The sequence below is a fragment of the Canis lupus genome, chromosome 9 (genome assembly GCF_003254725.2).
Source record: "Canis lupus dingo isolate Sandy chromosome 9, ASM325472v2, whole genome shotgun sequence".
NCBI classification, from domain to species: Eukaryota; Metazoa; Chordata; class Mammalia; order Carnivora; family Canidae; genus Canis; species Canis lupus.
Genome location: NC_064251.1, coordinates 12,914,236 through 12,934,134, shown reverse-complemented (window position 1 = coordinate 12,934,134; position 19,899 = coordinate 12,914,236). Strand labels below are relative to the sequence as shown.

The following is a 19,899-nucleotide window of genomic DNA, read 5'->3' as shown; positions in this document are numbered from 1 at the left end:
AGCGGGCTACGAGCATGATGCCACACGCGCAGGGCCATCAGTCACAGCCCATGTCGAAAGGCCAGGATGTTGGGTGGGAATGCAGACAGCAACCTCTGAACCAAGAAGTTGAGATTTCTGTCCTACTCGTGGTTCTCTACAACCATATTTGTAGTACAGTAAAAGCTGTGTTATTTTTGCAACTGGAAAGTGCTAAAAACCTCAGTTCATGATCTTCAACCAATATTGAGGTAGGTGTGGTGGCAAGGTTGGGACATTCACCCTGGGGCCCAGCTGGGCTTCAGCCTATCTAGATCTATCCGATCAACTGGCAGGTCGATACGGGGCTCACTCGCAGGTGGTCTCAGGCTGGAGGGGGTTTGCTCTGGTGCCCTGGACAGGGATAGCAAAGTCTCCTGTCTGTCTTGGATAGTCTTCTCCTGCAGGGTCCACCAGGGCACCCAATAAAGACAGGGCTGCAGGCAGAGCTGCCTTTTTGGAAGCTCTGAGAAACATGGCAGCATGCACAGCACCACGTGGGAGCCTGACCCCAAATCGGGGAAAGGGGTGTCCTCACTTTCTCAGCCGCTCAGGAGGGTTGTGGCATGCTGAAGTCCCCTGGACCCCAGAGGACTCTGAGACAGGAAATGTTGGGGTCACACTGGTGATACAAATCATGGTATTCCACATGTTGCCAATGATCACCCTTCCACCTGCTGGTACCATAGGGGATATGGACCAGTTCTGAGTTAGCACAATTTTATACTAACCAGGCAATACTGGATCTTTAACAGAGGACAGCTCTGTGAAGGGGTGGGGTAGGGGGTGGAGAGTCCACCCCAATCCCTCGAGTGTAAAGGGGGGAGGAGAGCCACATCCTCTCCCTGGGCTATGGAGGTTAAGGGTGTGGTGTTTCACACAGACCCCAGCATGCGGTGAGAGCACAAGGGGTGCTGTTATTTTTGTAAGGCCAGTTTAGTCTCACAGACCATACTTTCCCACTTCCTCTTTTATACCTTTCCCACCATCTAGAAAGTTTCCTCGAGGGTCTAGTTTCATCAGGCTTTTTCCACCCTGCTCCTAAGGCATGTCGTGAGTTCAAAGTAAGGTCTCTCACAACTGACAGCCTCCCTTTCTGGAGGTGTTTTCATTTTCATGAGTGACCACCCACTCACTCCTAATGGCGGGGGGGTGCACACCATGGACTGCTGTGTGGGTATGTGGATGCGTGTGTGGAGGGAGGCAGGGAGCCCTTGTATGGGGGCCCTTGCAGCCTCTCTATGGAGGCCATACTATTGGGCCTGTTTGTCACGCAGGCCCTGCCTCCTGCATAAGAGATGGTGGAATTGTATTTGAGGAAGATGTCCTTTGGGAACTTGATTAATTAATGCCCATGGCCTGAAAGACTTCAAGTGAATCCACTGTAGGTGCTCTCAGAGGCTGGGATGTGTGTTCCTTATGAAGAGATCATTCGCATTTGTTTTGCTATTCACTAACCGTGCAAAGATGAGTAAGAAGGACCTTCTAGGAAAAGGAAAAGGTGAAGTCTCTAAAAGGAAGAGGAAGGCGAGCCAAGGTAAAACGTCTTCTCCATCCATCTAACCCTAGATTTGTTGATCTGTTTTGTGAAAAGAGGGCACACGTCTGACCTTTCCTTTGGGTACCATCTTTATGGCATTCGCAGATCATCTTCCAATGAGAAGTTTCCAAAGCCATGGCTTAACTGCCAAATAAATCAACAACAAATGGGAGGAGTCCCTGAGATCTAAAAAGTGGACCATGTAAACACTAGCACCAAGAAGCTTGGGGATGGGGATGGGTGAAATTCTAAAGCTGCTGTTCCTGGGAAGGGTTACCCCCAAGGCTGCCATGGCTTGTGAGGCGAGTGTGGTAACACATAGGGTGGAAACCCTCACTGCTCCTGGCTTTGTGCTGTGTGGGCTGCCGGCCCAGAACTAAGGGGGCTTGCGGGAACCAGGGCAATCCTCCTCGGCGATCATGTCACATCGGAGTAGAACTGCTGGTCTCAGAACTGCTTACCACCAGAAACCTCTTCTTTTCCTTCCAACTCTAACTCACTCTGGTATGTTCTCCTAAGGAGAGAGAAGTCACATTCCAGCAAGAAAGCCTTTCTTAAGCCTATTCACTGAGGTAAGGGACAAGCTGAGAGCAAAGAATAAAAACTCTGTTCGTGTGAGTGGATCTCAGCAAGCCATGGGTGGGAAAGCCACGGAAATGCTGGAGGTTGCATCCAAGGGTCAGATGAGATGCAAGACTCAGAAGGACCTCTAATTCCAAGGGAGCTCTCACCAGATGGATGCCACTTTCCCCCTTCAAAGAGCAGGGTTTTTTTTTGGGGGGGGGTTTGTTTGTTTTTAATCACAGGTTTGGTACTATGAGAAATATAGCTTATTTTTCCACCATGGAGGGTCTCTTATGCTTTAAAAAATGAGCCTTCCATAATTCAGTAAAATTAGCCCAGAAATAGACAGTCTCCTTTAAGTCAAATGGGAGAAGATCTTGACCTAATTTTTCAAGATGTCTATGAAGAAAACTATGACTATTCTCATATTATCCACCACCAATGACTGAAAAGGATAATGAAAACCAGTGCTCTCTGGATCTTTGAGGGAAAGACAAAGCCTTCAACAAGCTGTTATATTTTAAACATACAAAAGATTCTTCCTGCTGTCCGTGGCCCAACCTTATTCATAACCATCTTGTGGGCAGCAGGGCTCAGGTACCATCTTGGATGTGAGAGAGAACAAGAAGGGGTATGGAGACTGAAGGGTTTGGGGGGCCCCAGGTGGTATCCATGAATGACTGAGCGAATGAGTGACAGTAGGGGTGAAGAATGAGGCTGGCCAGACTACAGACATTCTCTCAACCTACCTCAGGGATGATGCAAGAAGGTTATTACCATGGCCACTGGAAGGACAGCCTCCACCACAGTGTGAGACAATAGGCAGGTTTGGGTTGGCCATGGCCTAAGAGCTCTAGGCCACCTGACAACACATGCAGGCAGCATTTGCTACTTGAGAGCAAAATCCCTTGGTGGGATGTGCACTGTCTTCACCTCCAAAGGCCACCCACACCTGTCACCAACTGAGGATTTTGCCAGTGTGTGAGCTCAGACAGTTCCTCTGGTACTCCCTGAGAGCAGAGACTGCCTGTGTCCATGGAGCTGCTTTCGACACCAGAGGGAAAAGGAGAGGTGGGGTGGGAAGGACCCACCAGGGGCCACAAGTCCAGGGAATAGCTTTGGGAAACATACTGTACCTCTCTGTAAAGATAAAAATGGGGTTGTGAACGCCCACCTCCCAAGGCTATTGTGGGGATCAAAGGAACGAGAGTGTGTGCAATCCCTTCTAAAGATCAGGCAATGACACAGATCTGAGGCACAGCACGTACAGCACACACCCTGCAGGTAAAAGGCATGTGATTAATATGTGAGGGATGAACGAACCCTATTAATAATCGACCTGCCTTATTTAGCTCTGGATTCAGGACATAACTCCTTTGTTGTTTTGACATTTCAACCCATTTGGTAAACTCATCAATTAATAATATGAGCTCAGGAGAGGTCAGGCATGGTAAAGATGGGACAAAGCATAGGAAGACACTGACTCCGGCTAGACTTTGGGATCGTAGTACTCCCCATCCAAGGGCCTGGGCAGCACACGGTCCATTCACAACCCCATGCACCCTGTGTAAGGGCCGGGGGGAGAGTCAGCCTGCCCCGCGCACATCGGCTTCTCATGATTCTTACCTGGGAGAGGCCACCGAGAATGCACAATACATGTGTTGGTCTCAATCCTGTCCTTTACCTTGGTGTCTCAGTCATGTAGAATGTAACCCCATGGTCACTGGTATGGGAATTAGGGTGAGTATGAGTAGCTCGAAAACACTGCCATTACAAAGCAAAACCAAACCAAACCCAGAGGAGCAGGCACAGTGCGGAACCAAGCGAGAGTAAAGGCGTGTTGCAAGATGAAGGAGAAAGGGGTGGGGAATGTCTCTGGCAATTACTGGATGTAGCAGGATCTGCTTCATCTTAGGGCACCTATTTCAAGTCTCACTGTGTGGTGGTCCTAGTGGAGCATTAGTAGGAACATGGCTGATATCCGTGCACGGCTTTCTGACCTGCGGTTGTGCACCAGCTTCATTTAGTTAAACAACCAGCAATAGAAGTGAATGGGGATATTGTGCTTTGAGCCTCCTGGGAGCTCATGTCCACACCATGGGACCATCCAGTGAGGGGGCTGAGGCGCCGGGCTGCAGCCCTCTGTAAGATCAGCATGCTCAGGGAACGGTCTTCCGTGCATGACCCAACGCAAGCAGAAGGAACACACTCAGGGTTAAAGAATGGAGTTAGTTTGCTCGTTTAGTCACTCAAGGATCTAGAAATGTGCTCACCGAAGGCCGGGATGCCCACTGAAGCCAGTGCATTTTGGTACAGAAAGTCTGGAGAATAAGAACGGACAGAGGAAAGTATTTGGAAAAGAGTCAACGCCTGCCCTGGGAACTTGAGAATCAGAATGGCCCGTGTGAAGGATGCCACACACCCACCTGCACTCACACGGAAACGTCTCTCAGATAGATTGCTAGGTGAAAGATGCAAAAATGCGCGGTACAACCTTGCTGTACGTATGATCACGCATGCACGCAGCCTTCCAGAAGCTTACAGAAGAGGTAGTGAATAGCAGAACCAGTAGTTGGGGTGGGGGGTGGGGACAGCTTGTCATTTTTTATCCATCTTTCCTTGCTTAACTATTTCCCCACGTGGAATTAATACTTTAATAATGATTTTTTTTTTTTTTTAAAGAGGGATTGGGACCACCTTTACCTCCTGCCAACAGCACCCGTGGTGAGAGCCTGGAGACAGGTTTTCATTTCTTAGACAAAATTAAACAGTGCTTGCTTATCTGTTGCCTCTGAGCAAATCTCAGAAACCTGCGCATCATCCTCACGCAGGGGCCATGCTAAATCTTCTGTGTATCGTTCCAGTTTTAGTATACGCGCTGCCGAAGGGAGTGCTAGATAGAGCACGATGCAGGAAGGGCCAATTCTGGTCCAGTGGGAGCCGGTTCTATGGATGGGTTTGTTGACAGACACAGGCTATAAGCCACACATTGAATGAGTGGATTCTTAGAAGCATCAGAGCCACGTGTCTGTGACGGAAAGGTCCTGGCTTATCCTAGGCCGTATTCTATGGAATAAAAACGTGCACTCCGTTGAGTCTGTCTTTATACCAATGGCTGGCATTGGAGGATTCAAGGCTCCTTTTCCAAAACAAGTTGTTGTGATGGCCATCGTTGTCGGAGACCTTCACTTCAGACAATGGGAGGCTGCCAGGTGGCACACCTTGAGCCACGTATCCTGTTCCTCACCACGGAAGCTCCCTGACTGAGGCTTGCGACACAGCTACTTACTAACCTTGATTATTATTTTAAATGTCTCATCTCTTCCCAGTTCTCTTTCAAGCCGGAGAGCATGTGGGAGCGTAGTTATCAAAGAACAGCCTCCTTGCTTCTCATCAACCAAGGAGGAGCTGTCTTGGGCTGGTTTAAAGGTTGACATCACCCCCGAGTTCACCTTGATGTGACAGGTTCCAGGCTCCAAGGGCTGGCTGGTGTTCACATGTTGCTGGAGGAGCTACCTGAGTGTTGAGAATCTCTTGGTTTTACTTAGCATCGCGGCTGCTGGTGCCACTGAATGGTCAAGAGAAAAGCTACCTGCTACTCCACAGGATGATTACATGCAGCCCCAGGCTGCCTGCCGCACTGAGCTCTCAGACCACTGCTCCAAGACCCTCCTCCTTCTACCCAGAGGGCTGATGCTCTGTAGAATTACCTTTCTAGAGCAATTATTAAAAAGAACAGCACTGCGCGATGTCCTTGGTTTTAGGAAAGTCATGCAATATGTAGGTATAAACAGGCATCACATTTGCAACTTACTCTCAAGCAGTTAAAAAAAAAAAAAAAACAACCCGCACATGTGTATTATGTACACATGCATGCCTGGAGATGGAAAGAATGATAAAGCAAATATGCTAAAATGTTAACATTTAGGGAATCAGAACGTAGCAATTCTTTATGCTATTTTTGTGACTCTTCTGCAACACTGAAATTGGAAGTTATTTCAAAATAATTTTTTTTCCCGAAAATTAAAAAGGCATGCTGCACTGAGTTTGAGAATTAAACCATCATCAAACTTTCTAGACAAGCTAATGACGCTGTGCATTGCTTTGTTTCATTGTATCCCACAGACCCTGTGTTTTTTTATAAATTGGAAGTCTGTGGCAACCTGGCATCAAGCATGTCTGCTGGAGCCATTTTGGAACTGCATTTGCTCACTTCCTGTCTCTGTGCCACATTCTGGTAATTCTCTCAGTATTTTGAACACTTTCCCTATTACTGTATTTCTTAGGGGGACCTATGATCAGTGATCACAACTTGCTGAAAGCTCAGGTGACAGCATTTTTTTTTTTTTTTAGCAATAAAGTATTTTTAAATTAAGGTACATGCATTGTTTTTTTTTTAAGATATAATGTGACCGCACACTTAGTAGACTACAGAATAGTGTGACTGTAGCTTTTATATGTACTGGGAACCCCCAAATTCATCAGCTTGCTTTACTGAGACATGCACCTCATTGTGGCCATCTGGAGCCACACCCACAGCATCCCTGAGATAGGCCTGTAGAGGATTTCGGGGTGATGGGGAAAATTAACCTGACCGTGCAATCTCACCATCATGGCATTTACACTTGTACCCGCTGTTCTTGTTCTCTTTGGCTCTTGCCGAAAGGATGACAATGTCCTGATGAAAGTTATTTTTTTCCCCTCTCTCTTCTTGATAAAATAAGGACAGTAATTTTACCAGAAAGGCTCCCTGTGACAGGCAGGCCTATTTCCAAAGTGCTCTGCTCATCTATCAACTCTGGAATATATTTCTCGGTGTTAACTTTATAAATTATTCTCTTTCTCTCTCTAATAACCACTTAAGTATCGTGAAGGTTTTGGGCTTGCCTGTGAACTAGCTCTTCTGCTCCTTGGGGCCAATGGATGGAATTCAAAAAAGAAAAAAAAATCAATTAACTTTCCACTTCTGATATTTGTATAAACTATCATGTATCACGGGCAAGATGAGCGGGAGCTTGAAGGCTGTTCTCCGGCATTTTATTCAGATGAATAATTAATCAGGGTAAAAGCCTACAGAATTCAAAGGGACACCAGATCAGAATCTTGGGCTCACGTGTGCCTCTAAGGGCATACTTTGTTTTTTTGGGCAAAGCCGAAAGAATGAGTTCTCCTTCCCTCCATGGGTTCTCAAGACACACGGCCAAGTGGGCTTGGCTGTGCCATCCTCTCCCGAGGAAACCTCCTCATTAAGCTGATGCTGTGGGCGGCGGCCTGGCCTTTCGAATTTCTCCCTCAGCAACTGAAGTTTAACCTTTTCAGGAGTGACATCTTTAAACTTAAACATTAAAAAAAAAAAAAGAGAGAGACCTTCTTACATGGAATCTTCTGAACATTAACAATCCTCTTTGAGGACTCAGGCTTGTTGTTCGGAACGTCAGCCAAACGCCGAGCTGATGGTCCTTAGTCTGTGGATCAAAGGCTCTTCCACTGTTGTGTTTTCTTTGAGGGAAGACGAAACCAGCTTGCTGTGTGCTTTTTTCCCCATAAAGAAGGAGAGTCATGGGGTGGGGGTGGGGGGCTCATCTCCAGGAGAGCATAACATAGCTGTTTTGTTTTTGCTTTTGTTTTACATGATCAGCCAGTACATAAGTGACTGCTCCATCTTCTAGAAAATTGTCTTCACCTTCACAATTGCACACAGTGGTCTTCTGGGGACATGGCTCTGCTCTGCCAGGACAGGACTCTCCCACCACAGGGCACCTTGGGGGCAGGTTCTTGCTTCCTGCAGGCTCTTCCCAAGTCCTGCTACTTCTGTGGCTGGGATGAGCTCCTCTGAGCTTCCAGACTTGCCACCGTCAAGGGAGATGGCCGCTGTTCCACACACCTGACGCCCATCCCTCGCCTCTCTCTGTTTCCCTTCGTGAGTGAATTTAAACAGAATCTGGGCAATGGCTGCACTGCAGGTGGCCACGAGGTGGAAAGTTCTGTGTGGTGCCTCCTGATGGAGTCACACATCACAGAATGTCTTTGGTGGTGGATTTTCACATTTCCTGTGGCACTCTGGTCTAGCTTCCAGGATGTCCCTTTGGCAGGAAGGAAGATTAAAAAAAAGAAAGATAGGATACTATGGGAACCCTGGTTCCTCTGGATAAGCTCTGGGACTTGTCTCTCCTCTCTCAAGGAAGCTTGTGATTTTGGAGTCATCTTTCACTGGAGATTCAAAAGCAAATTAAAAAAAGCCAAGATGAAAAAAAAAAAAAAAGCCAAGATGAGACTCCACAGCTTATGAGCACAAACTTGATCTCTAGAAGCACCCTGAAGATAACTGGGAGTGCTTGAAGGCTTACTGCTGGTATTTGCAATAACCAGAGGCTTGATTTCCTTCCTGGGAGCCAGGAGGGGATGGGCCTTTTTAATCCAATAAATCTCAGGGAAATGGATTCACGGCACCTGCTGAAAAAGCATCAAGACAAGTTCACCAAGGCAGACAAGCTTCGCCAGCCAGGGCTACCAGCACTGCTCAGAGGGGGAGATGCTCCCCGTGAGGGGTTCAGCAAACACGCGAGAACAAGCTTCTGGCAGCAGGGTGTTTGCCACTTTTCTCCACGGTGACAGCGAGGATATGCTGCTCCGTCTCCCTTTGAAAGGACAAAACTGCCTATCAGAGACTACTCAGCTTTGCATTTCATCTGTAAACTCTTCTGACTTTTTAATTAACTCTGGATCAGGGAACTGCATTTTTCACTGAGCAAAGGGGGAAACATCACAGAGTAACCTGAAGGCGCCGTTAGCTGCTGTGCTGACACCAGTGTCGTGTGTGGCCTCGGTGACATCTGGACTGAGCCTGCTCTGCGCTGTGGGAAACGTCCTCTCCCGCCGCCCAGACTGTTCCTGGCACGTATGTGGTCTCTCCACTCTAGCTGGTACCTCGAGAATAGAATGCTGTTCCGGGGGACTGCTGAGATGCCCCTTCCCCCCAGGACTAGGTGCCATGGGGGTGGCGTGGGGTAGGGACTGGGGGGCACTGAGCTCTCCTGGGAACCAGAACTTTCTGGTCGACCTCTTTGCCCTCGACTCTCTTCGCTGCTCACTCCTGCAGCTGCTTGCTCCTAACCCCGGCATGGCCATGTGTCCCCTGCTGTCTCATCCGCTGCCCACGTGTACATTTTCAGCTTCTTCCTTTTCTGTGTACACTTCTCTGGCAGGACGGGGGCTCGGCCTGGGAAAGCCCACTGTGAGCAGAGGACGTCTCTCCTTCCCTCTGATCAGAGCCCTCACCCAGCGGGCCTTTTACACACCACCTCCTGCTGCAGGGCCTGGTCCATGATTTCGGCTTCTGTGTTTGAGTTCAGGAGCTGCTTCTTCACAGCCAGAGCCAGCCTCTTCTTTCTTGTTATTCTAGTTAGCACTCAGTTAAAAAAACACACAAAAAAACCCCCAAACCACAAATACCAGCACTGGAGGAATAAATAAACAAACACACACTGCTTGCGGCTTAGCGGCCTGCCGCGGTAGGACTGTGTCCAGTGAGTTCCCCAGCCCACAGCGAACAGCCTTAGTCAGATTCCTGGCTCCTGGCCCCAAGCCACGCTCTTGTGTCCCTAGATCTGAACGTGGGGCCGCGGTGCCCGCAAGAAGTGGGAGACCATGCAAATACACAATGTCTTCTGAGGACGGGGTGGGAATAAACAGGAGGAGATGTGTTTTCATGGCTGCCTTTGCTGCATCTTGTCCCCTTCTGGAAAGTGACTGACAAGCAATTGTATTGTGCTTAACACTTAAAGCAGGGTCAGCATGTCACCTCTGCTAAGCTGTATGTAAGATGCAATCGCGCGCCTTTCATATTTTAAGAAGGCTACACAAATAGGAAAGGGGAAAAAGAAAATCCCTAACAGAATGTTCTAAGGCTGCCTGCAGCATTATCACTGCCGTCACGCCCCACCTCCTCAAAACCAGATTTTGTAGTGAGGGGAGGGATCCTATGAAAACCCCCAAAAGCTGTGCCTGGGATGGGCTCAGAGAAGGTGGGGTGCAGATATACAAGGGTCCTGCTGGACAGGATGATTCAGGAGGGAGTCAACTGACCTGATTAATTTTAGTTTTTCTCCCGTTTGTGCTAAGAATATCTTGGAAAAGTAGAAGTGGGCTCCCCACCAGCAGTTTTATTCTTGGAGCAGAGGACACACAAGCGTATTTGAGGAGGAAGCTGCTGCCCTAAGAACAAAGCTTGGGCACCAACCAGTCAGTAACTCAGTCACCCCAGGAGGGTCCCCTTTGCCTGCTCATAAGCACCTGCTAGAGGAGACAGATGTGGGTGCTTCTGCAACAGACCGTGGGACACAGCTGCTCTTGCTGCAGCCTCGGGGGCAAGGGCACCATGGGAAGGCATGGTCCACTAACCCCAGAGGTGGGATCCAGAGGGAAAGCAGACCCCCTGGGAGGCACCACCAAGTGCCCGGTGGCATGAGTCAGGAGCCCCATGTCTTACAGACTCTGAGATTACCTCGAGATATAAATGTTAAGAAAGGCCAATGCTGGTTGCCACCACCAGTCAGAAGATGGGCAGACAGCGGTCGCTAGGATGGAGTGATGGTGTCATGAGGTAAGGACACGGATCCCAGAGCCAGAATAACCACCTACCAGCTGCATGTCTTCAGGCAAGTTACTCAGCCTCTGTGCCTTAGTTTACCCACTGTGCAGGGTTGTTAAGAGGGTTAAATGAGCTGATTTGTAAAAACAGGGCCTGGTACATAGGGCTTGTGGAATACACAGGAAAAATGGGGGTCATGTGGGAAGAGTCTCAATGAAGGTGGCAAAGCCAGAACGGGGACTGACACACACTGCAGTGGTGGCCATGGCCAACATGGCAAACGCAGCCAGGGCCTGCATAGGAGTTGGCTGAGACTAGGTTCTGCTTCAGGAGCAAAGCAAGCCCAGGAGAGCCGGACACAGATGCGAAGTCCTGTCGAGGATGCAGAGCAAGGAAAACAGCCCCACTGGGCACTTGAGTCCGTGAAGCCTGCACCTCAAAGCTGATGTGCCCTGGCTCTCTCTCAGTTCTGGGGGGTGCCCTGCAGCCACCCTACTGGTGGTGGGTCTGGGTTGACTCTGTAAGTCAGCAGGAACCCCCATGGCTCAGACCACAGACTGAACACAAGGCTGGCACCTGGCCATTTTTTTCCACCCTGCAGGGCCAGGGGTCACTGGCCTCCTCTCTCCAGAAAAAGGGTGGGTGGGACCCCGATTTGGGATTTGGGAGACCGTGGCTCAGGAACAGGCCATGTCCCTTACTCACCACTTTGGGCTTGAAGGGTGGCTGGATCTCCCTGTTCTCGAGTTTTTCCCAGTCGATCCTCCGGAAGAAAGCGTGCTCCCGAACGTCTCTCTCTCCCTCTGGCCCGCAACCCAGCCGCTTGCCTGGGTGTTTGGTCATCAGCTAGAAGGCAGCAGAAAGAGGATGCAACGTGTGACGTGGTGACCAGAGGTGATGATGCTGTACTGTATAACCAAAATGCGCTAAGAGAGCAGGGCGTAAGTACTCTTCCCCCAAAAGACAAAAAGGTAAACTAACGTCAGGTGATGGACGTGTCTTCTTGGCTGTGGGAATCTTTCACCGTGTACATGTGTATCAAGCCATCACGTGGCACATTTTAAATACGTTGCAATTTTGTCTGTCAATTACACCTCAATAAAGCTGAGAAAGAGAGAGAAAAAAAAGAGCCTCCTTCCCCCGCCACACACATTAAAAGTAGGAGAAAAAGAGAATGCTGGATGATAATGCAGGCTCTCCTTTGCCAGCTCTGCTACGGGCACTGGCTGTGTGGACACCCAGGGAGCACCCCAAGAAATCAGTGGCTTGCACAAAAAGAGCCCAACTCACAAGTACAGTAGTGTTGACAGTATGGGCCTTTCTATAGTGGTTTTTATGGTAAGGAACACAGGGAAACAATCTGACCCTAGAGCCAAACATAAGAATTTAAACAGGTGTCTTCATACACTATCTGTGTTAGAACTGCCATCCTGTATGTCTAAAAAATATGGATATGAAAAGGTAGACAATCACTAAAAATTGTGTGTGCTGAAGGTATCTTATATGATACTAATAACAAGCATCATATGCTGCCTATTTATTGCCTGGACCAAAATGCCTGAATCAGAGACTCATGGTTGGAAAAACAAATGCCTTGACCAGCAGGTGACTAGTTAATTCCCATGTATCTACAGCAGGAGACAGAGGCAAATGTGGATTATAAGCTGGGCAGGGCCCAGCTGTCCCTATTTTTATATGTAAACAGTGCCTTGCCTTTGGAAGACACCTGCTAAGTGCATCCCAAATGATCAAACCAGCCAGAAAATGTTAGGAGTGTGTTATGCTTCATCCTGCCACGTCTGACAATAATTTTGTGGCCTAAAACTTTACTATTAAAAACTAACCAGGTCATGACCCGGTAATTTCTACTCCTAGGTATCTCCTCCACAGAAATGAGTTCGTATGTTCCCTCAAACCCAAAACTTGGATGTTTCAGGGCACTTGTATTTGTAACAGCCCCAAACTAAAGTGGAAATAACCCAAAGGCCCACCAGCAGTAGCATGAATAAACCAACTCTGGTGGGGCTACCCAACAGAATATTATGCAGCGTATGGAAGACAGAAGGACACACGTACATGGGAATGTGGAGAAATGCTACGATCACCGTGTTGGGGGAAAGAAGCCAGGGCTGGGGAGCACCCACCACAAGACTGCATTTGTGTGAAGTTCAAAACAAGGCAAATCCATGCAGGTTTGAGCGGGGCTGCTGTTTATCTCCAGGGGTGGGGAGTCGCTGCAGTACACGAAGGGAGGGGGCTCCTAGGGTGTCTCTTTCATGACCTGGGTGACGTTACATGGGTGTTATCTGTTCTGTGAGAATTCACTGATCTACACACTGATGACTTGTGCCCATTTCTGCGTGTACACTCCATCTTAAAAAAGGACACTCGAATGAAGAATGACCCAAGGCATGCCAAGTCAGGCAAGGGAAGAGAACGAACATTTTCCAAGGGCCTGAGATTATTTCTGACAGCTCATAGCACAATTTCAAGGGGTGGAGGAGACACTAAAACACCGTGAGATTAGCTGCCTGGGCCAGAGTTCCAGGAAGTGTGGGGATCTGAACGCATTCTCCAGGCCGCCATGCTTCCCACAACGTCCTGCACGTCACCAAGCTGTAGCCCTTGATGGCTGAAAGCAGAGGTGTGCGTTTGAGGGCTCTCCACCACCTTTCTCAGAAGTGTGGGGAAGAGTCTTCCTCTGTTGACCCTCTTAGCCTCGATTATAAAAGAAATCTGGGTCTACTTACTCCTTTGCAGATGGAAACGGCCTCCTTGGATAAGGATTTGGGATAAGAAACGTTATGCTCCATTATGGACTGAAACAGCTCGTCTTCATCTTCACCATCAAAGGGAGGCTATTCCAGGAAAGAGACACACGGGAAAACAGGCAGGGTGATTCATTAGTGTGGTGCCTGATGACCCAATTCAGCACCAAGAACACACACGGGGCTTCTGGGTGCACCATGGGCTGCAGAGTTAGCTTAGTGAAGTTGCTGGTTTATTTGATTATCTTTCATTAGGTCGGTGGTTGTGTATTTTTCACTTTTTCCCCTTGTCTCTTTAATTATCCTGCCCTGGGAAAACCAAAACAATCTTTAGGCAAAGTGTTTTTGAGTAATGCTTTTAATGATTTGCAAATAAATTATAATTAATCCATTAATCTTGTAATTATGTGTTAAAAATTTTAATTATAATCAAGTTAGGTTACAGATGGCTCTGTGTGCAGTGATGGGGGCAGGTGGAGAACACTAGTGCCTTTGGATTCTGAGAATGGGGCGTCCAGGCCATCAGGACATGGCCTAAAAGGACTTCCCCAGCTCTAGAAATTCACCCCAGTGCCCTTCTGACCCAAGAGCAAGAGGGAGCTGCTCTGTAGAGAGTCTGACACCTGTGTGATGACAGTGATGGGGGCTTAGCTGCCACTAGACACTCCCTTCTCCTCTTCTATTGGGTTTACACTCCCACAGGGAGAGGGGGGAGGCATAGTAGCATTCTGGGCATTGTGGGCGGCCATGGCTTTCAAGTTAGGTGGATCTGGATCAGAATCTAGCTTCACCATCTTCTAGCTGGGTGTCCACAGGCAAGCAACCGATCTCTTTAAGACATGGTTTTCCAATTTGTAAAATGGGGTTTCCTGGTGAGTCTACAAAACAGGATAGTCTGCCCTGTACCCAGCAGGTGCCAGATGAAGGATGCCCAGTGGTACTGGTATTTTATTAAAGCGGATGAACTGTCTTAGAAGGGGCTGTTAGGATCCTCAGGAGGAGTGGGTTGAGCTCAGGATGTCCTTCAAGCTTTCTTTCCATCATGTCTTTAATCCCAAGAGGTCTGCCAAATTACCTGTCACTCTGGAGGGATAGCGGGGCACAGGATAAGTGGGCTTATGGGAAATTTCTTAATGTTCCTTTTTGGCTTAGCTAACCTTGGGTTTAGCATAAGAAAGGTAGACCAGGAGTCAGCTCTCAAATAGAAAATCCCTGTATGTTTAATCTCATTGCATTTTCCCTCTCACGGAAAAGAGGGGTCTCTGTCACTCTGACTGACATGGTTAGGGCGCCGATAATGCAGAGCCCAGCTTAAATGTAAACTGTATCATGGAGTGAAGACAGCTGTGCAGCAGCCCGCAGACTATCACTTCTTATCAAACATTTCCCTCTGAGTAACAGAGAACAACGGACCCAAGCAGAGTGCTCCCCCTGAAGCACCACTCAAATCATCCCATCTGTTCATCTGACCCCCAACCTCAGTCCTTCCCCACCCCTAGCCCCAAATAGGAGTTGAGTGTGGGGTCAGCACACGGGAGCCACATCCACTCAAGGGAAAGACGCTAAGTCTATACAGAACCCTACTTTGGGACCAGGTACTGGCGAATGGGGGGTTGGGATGGGTGCCACTGTTATTGTTGGGTTTTATTTTTATTATTACTATTTTTTGGTCTAGAAACAGAAATAAATCAGCCTCTTTTTCAGCTGTAAGTACCTGGCATAAAGAATGTTTAATTTGGTCGAAGGCATGCAGGTGGGTGAAGAGAACTAAAATTAGCCCACCTGTGGGGCACCTGGGTAGCATAGTTGGTTAAGCATCCAACTCTTGGTTTCGGCTTAGGTGGTATTGTGAGACTGAGCTCCACATCAGACCCTGTGCTCAACAGAGTCTGCTTACAGTTCTCTCTCCCTCTCCTTCTGTCCCTTCTGTTCATAGTTTTTTTCTAAAATAAATAAATCTTAAAAAAAAAATATTACCCTGCCTGTGAATGACTCTGAGCAGAGCAGGAAACAGCCCACAACGATGAGCTTCCCTGGGCAGAAGTAACATGCTGCCTGGGATGCACACAGGCCAGTGGGCTGGGCACAGACACCACACTAGCGAGTGTAGGTGGTCACCCAGGTCAGCGGAGGGTTGTGCTACTTCCACCTATAGAGAGGGCAGGGTGGCCCAAGGATGTGGGTGACGGTCCCACTTCTCTATCTGACATCATGCAATCTACTTCTTCTGGACCCCTATGGTATGACACCCACAAAACATCCCATTTCCCCTAATAAGTGATCTACATATGTGGCTGAGTTTTGGCCAAGGAGATCTTTATAACTAAAGCAAACATGGCATGGTTTCTGCTCAGGGCTGTGAAACACACATCTCCAGGGGGCTCCATTCATTCTGAATTTCCTATGTGTTCATACTCTACAACTTCATCGCGCTCAGGGTGTGGGCAAGGCACAGGGGCTGCTCCTGGATGACCAATCAACACCTCTCAACGTGGCCCCTTCAGGCCACTGGTCAGGTGAAGCTACATAATAGCACAGCATCATACCAGATACAAAGGGCTCTTGGAGCTTGGGCCTTGCAGTGAGAGGTGCCAGGAGAGTCAACTGGCCTCTCTGGTGATGCTCAAGTACTAGCAGCAGGAATCCTACAGGGGCTGAGTCACAGATAATCCTTTTTTTTTTTTTTAAAGATTTATTTATTTATGAGAGAGAGAGAGAGAGAGAGAGAGAGAGAGAGAGAGAGAGAGGCAGAGACACAGGAGGAGGGAAAAGTAGGCTCCATGCCGGAAGCCCGACACGGGACACCATCCTGGGACTCCAGGATTGCGCCCTGGGCCAAAGGCAGGCGTCAAACCACTGAGCCGCCCAGGGATCCCCCTGAGTCACAGATAATCTAAGCCAAAGGTTTAAGAGAAATTTTCTCCAAAGAGAAACTCAGACAAATTGTCCCCAGGAATCTTTTGTCAAGTGAGGCAGCAAGAACTTTTACAAGAACCAAGACAATTAGGTCAGTGCAGATGCCTCCTCCTCCCTGCCCCAGCTGATGTGGGAGAAGGAATTTTGGGGGGAACTGGCTTATCACACCTGTTTGTCTTCTGGCATGGGAACCACATCCGCCCAGGTGAGCTATGCCTACTACTGATCTGTTTATCTGAAAGTCCCCTCTGTGTGCCTGCCAAGTGCAGGACAGCTGGCTCCTGACACACCCCAGAGAGTATTCCTTAGAACCAGAGGATATTGGGGAGACTGGGTGGCTCAGTGGTTGAGCGTCTGCCTTCAACTCAGGTAGGGATCCTGGGGTCCTGGGATCGAGTCCCACTTCGGGCTCCAGACAGGGAGCCTGCCTCTCCCTCTGCCTGTGTCTCTGCCTCTCTGTGTCTCTCGTGAATAAATAAATAAAATCTTTAAAAAAAAAAAAAAAAGCCAGAGTATATTAATCCTACAGGATACTCCTGGGTCAAAGTTTGCATTCTTTACCCTCCCTTTCAGGACATCTGCAGTAACATTTACATTATAAAGGTTCTAAGAAGTCCTGCAGTAAAGAACTATCTAATCCAACGTGAATCATACAGGCTGGGGATGCAAGGATTCTGAGGCCCCTTAGGCTCGCCTATGTGATAAGATTCCTGAGCTAGAACAAAAGCCTCGTGACTACATGTCCTTGGGGCAGAGCCTTGAGCTTTCAGCCCGTGTTCCACCCCTGTGTGGCCCCAAGGACTGGGGATTCTCCTAGCCATGCATCCCAGGGAGGACACGTGCCTCTACCCCTGACCTGTTACCACCCACTGTGAGTCTACACAGCCTGAAGAATGGCCAGGATTTGGGAGTGAACAGCAGTAAGGACAGCGGTGGTAGCAGTAACACAGGCTTTTCAGGCTGTTTCTGTGTGCCAGGCACTGCATGGAGAACTGGTGCAGGCATCACTCCCTTAATCCTCAAAACCACCACAGGACGTACATACTAGTAATCTCATTTTACAGTTGAGCTCATTGAGGTTCTATTATTAAGCACTTTGGCCAGGGTTACAGAGCTGGGAAGAACTAAGATCCACGTCCAGACATCTGACTGCAGAGCTTGGGCTCTTAGCCATTCTGAGCACTGCCAATCCCTTATACTTGCTCCGGCAGGTGGATAGTGAGGGATGGTCCCCTGGTGCTGCTGCTGAAAGGTGCTCAGCTGCTGGTCCACCCAGCACCTAATGAGGGCTTGACTGGGACATTGGGGGAAGGGTGAGTGTGGGGAGATCATTTTGGTATCCTGCAAACAGTAGTGGGGTTCTGGAAAGAAAGATGGGCAGTCACTACGGCCAGAGATGTTTCAAGTCATCATGTAGCGTGACTGTCTCTGGATTAGAGACCTGGCCTGACTTCCCAGCCCTGATTTTGACTGCTTATCTCTTGCTTTTGCCACTCGTCCACTGTGAGACAGCAGAGGTCACCCAGGGACCCACGCTGATGGCACAGCTGTCATCCTGGTCTCGCTGGGGTGGAATGGGAACAGGTGCTCTGGGGTGTCCCTCTCCATTGCTCAAGCGCTCTACCCTGGAGCACTTCCACTGAGACCTCATTGCTCAGAAGTAGTCACACATGCTCCACATGACTACGGGTGAGCTGGGAGGTACAGTCCCATCATGTGCCGAAGGGAGGAAGACCCAAAACACCTGGTGAACAGCAAGAATGAGCATCATACTCAGAATGAGAAATGCTCCCCGGAGCCCCATATTGCATTAAAATCATGTATTCTTGGGGGAGGGCAAGCCCAGGAAAGTAGCATCCCCAACCTCAATACAGAAACTGCTCTTATTTTTCTGTGAACTCATAGGCTTGTCATATTATTTTCAAATACTGATGTATAGTTTGGAGTCTCTTGTTTCTCACTGGCTGTTGCAAACACTGTCTCTGTGCTACCGGGACTCCCAGGTCAAGATTAATGCACGGAGCTGATACACCATCCATCAGAGACTGGCTTATTTGTCCGTGGGTACATTCACAATTGCTTCCAGGGCCACATTCTGATAACTAATGCTACTATAAACATTTCTGTGCATGTCATTTGTTTCTTCTCTGAATTACTTCCTAGGAAAAATTTCCCAGGTGTGGGTTTACGCAGCCGGAGGATGTGAACATTTTTATGCTTCTTGTTAAGTCTCCCCAGATCACCCCCGGAGCATTCTTATGGGTAATTGCTGATTGGGCCTTAGTGTTGCAGGCAGGTCAAGGGTGAAGTTATAATTATATTCACTTTCCTTCCCAGCCATGTCAGCTACTGAGCCTGGGGACAATAGGAGGTAATGTGCTGCTGAGGAGTGAGTACAGGACCATTTTGGATTGCTTCTCTCCCCTCTTTCCCACAGTCCCATGATTATTTTTAAATTTCTACAAATCTGGACATAGTGTCTCAAGCTAAGCTATGCATTAAATACAGTCTTAGTATGGTGTAAGACTGTTCCGAACCAGGGGTGCTCTCCATAGCAATAGGCAATTTGTGAATTTTAAGACATGTAAGGGGTGATGTGAACCACCACATCACTTCTTTCCAAAATGATTTTTTTTCTTTAAACTAAGATTTATTTATTTAGTTACAGATTTTATTGATTCATGAGAGACACAGAGAGAGAGAGGGAGAGACACAGGCAGGCTCCTCGTGGGGAGGCCTATGTGGAACTCGATCCCAGAACCCTGGGATCATGACCTGAGCCAAAGGCAGATGCTCAACCACTGAGCCACCCAAGTGCCCCTCCAAAGTGACTCCTAACCTAAATCCTTTGATAGTTCATGGTTGTTGGGGCCCCGCCACATTTGTCTGCGGATCACTGGTGACCAGCGTTGGGGTGGGAGGGCACCCAAGGGACAACTCAGGATAAAGTGCTGGGATCAAGTACCTATTACTGATTCATCAGGAATGAAGACAAAGCATAAATAACCGTGGCAGAAGGAGACATAAAGAGGAGAGGGCTGGTCCCTTCATGATGAATACCCATGAATGCTTGAAGCCGCAATATGCTCATTACAGTGCTGGGTAAATACTGTTTACGCCCCAAAGTAATCATATTTGTCAAGCAGTCCAGAACTGAAGAAAGACTCAGGCTGTTTCTACATAACTGCCCCCTTGCCTGCTGACAATAAATACACCAAACGAGAAGAAAATGGCAATAAACGACCTCTTCTGCTCATCTTCAGCCCTGTGCGATTAAAGAGGACAAATCTAGACCATAACCCCATCAACAGCTTTATAATTAATCTTACTTTCAATAACAGCATCTACTCCCTTGGCTGGGTCTGGAGGCCACTGCAGCTTCGGGGGGCTCTGGGGGACAGGCTCAGAGCCTTCATTACCCTTTCTCGGCTGACTCACAGCCCAGAAATACATTGAAATTTGCATTGAGTCATGGGGAAGAAGTGGGTCCTGAAATGAAAACA

At 48.4% G+C, this 19,899-nt stretch overlaps 1 protein-coding gene and 1 non-coding gene across 4 annotated transcripts in view; both read right to left on the bottom strand.

Moving 5' to 3' along the window:
• PRKCA (protein kinase C alpha) overlaps positions 1-19,899 on the bottom strand; it is a 395,118-nt gene that overhangs the window by 6,888 nt on the left and 368,331 nt on the right. For 2 of the 3 annotated variants that reach the window (XM_025436489.2, XM_049114585.1), the window contains 2 exons: positions 13,463-13,570; positions 11,418-11,558 (listed from right to left, as the gene is read on the bottom strand). In XM_025436489.2, the coding sequence (XP_025292274.1) occupies positions 11,418-11,558; positions 13,463-13,570 (249 nt within the window). Of the gene's footprint in view, positions 1-4,356; positions 4,444-11,417; positions 11,559-13,462; positions 13,571-19,899 lie in introns of those variants that run through there. The other variant, XM_049114584.1, reaches the window with a different exon arrangement.
• On the bottom strand, positions 4,909-5,016 carry LOC112653042 (U6 spliceosomal RNA). The gene has a single exon (XR_003131891.1). It is a non-coding gene; the product is annotated as a U6 spliceosomal RNA (small nuclear RNA).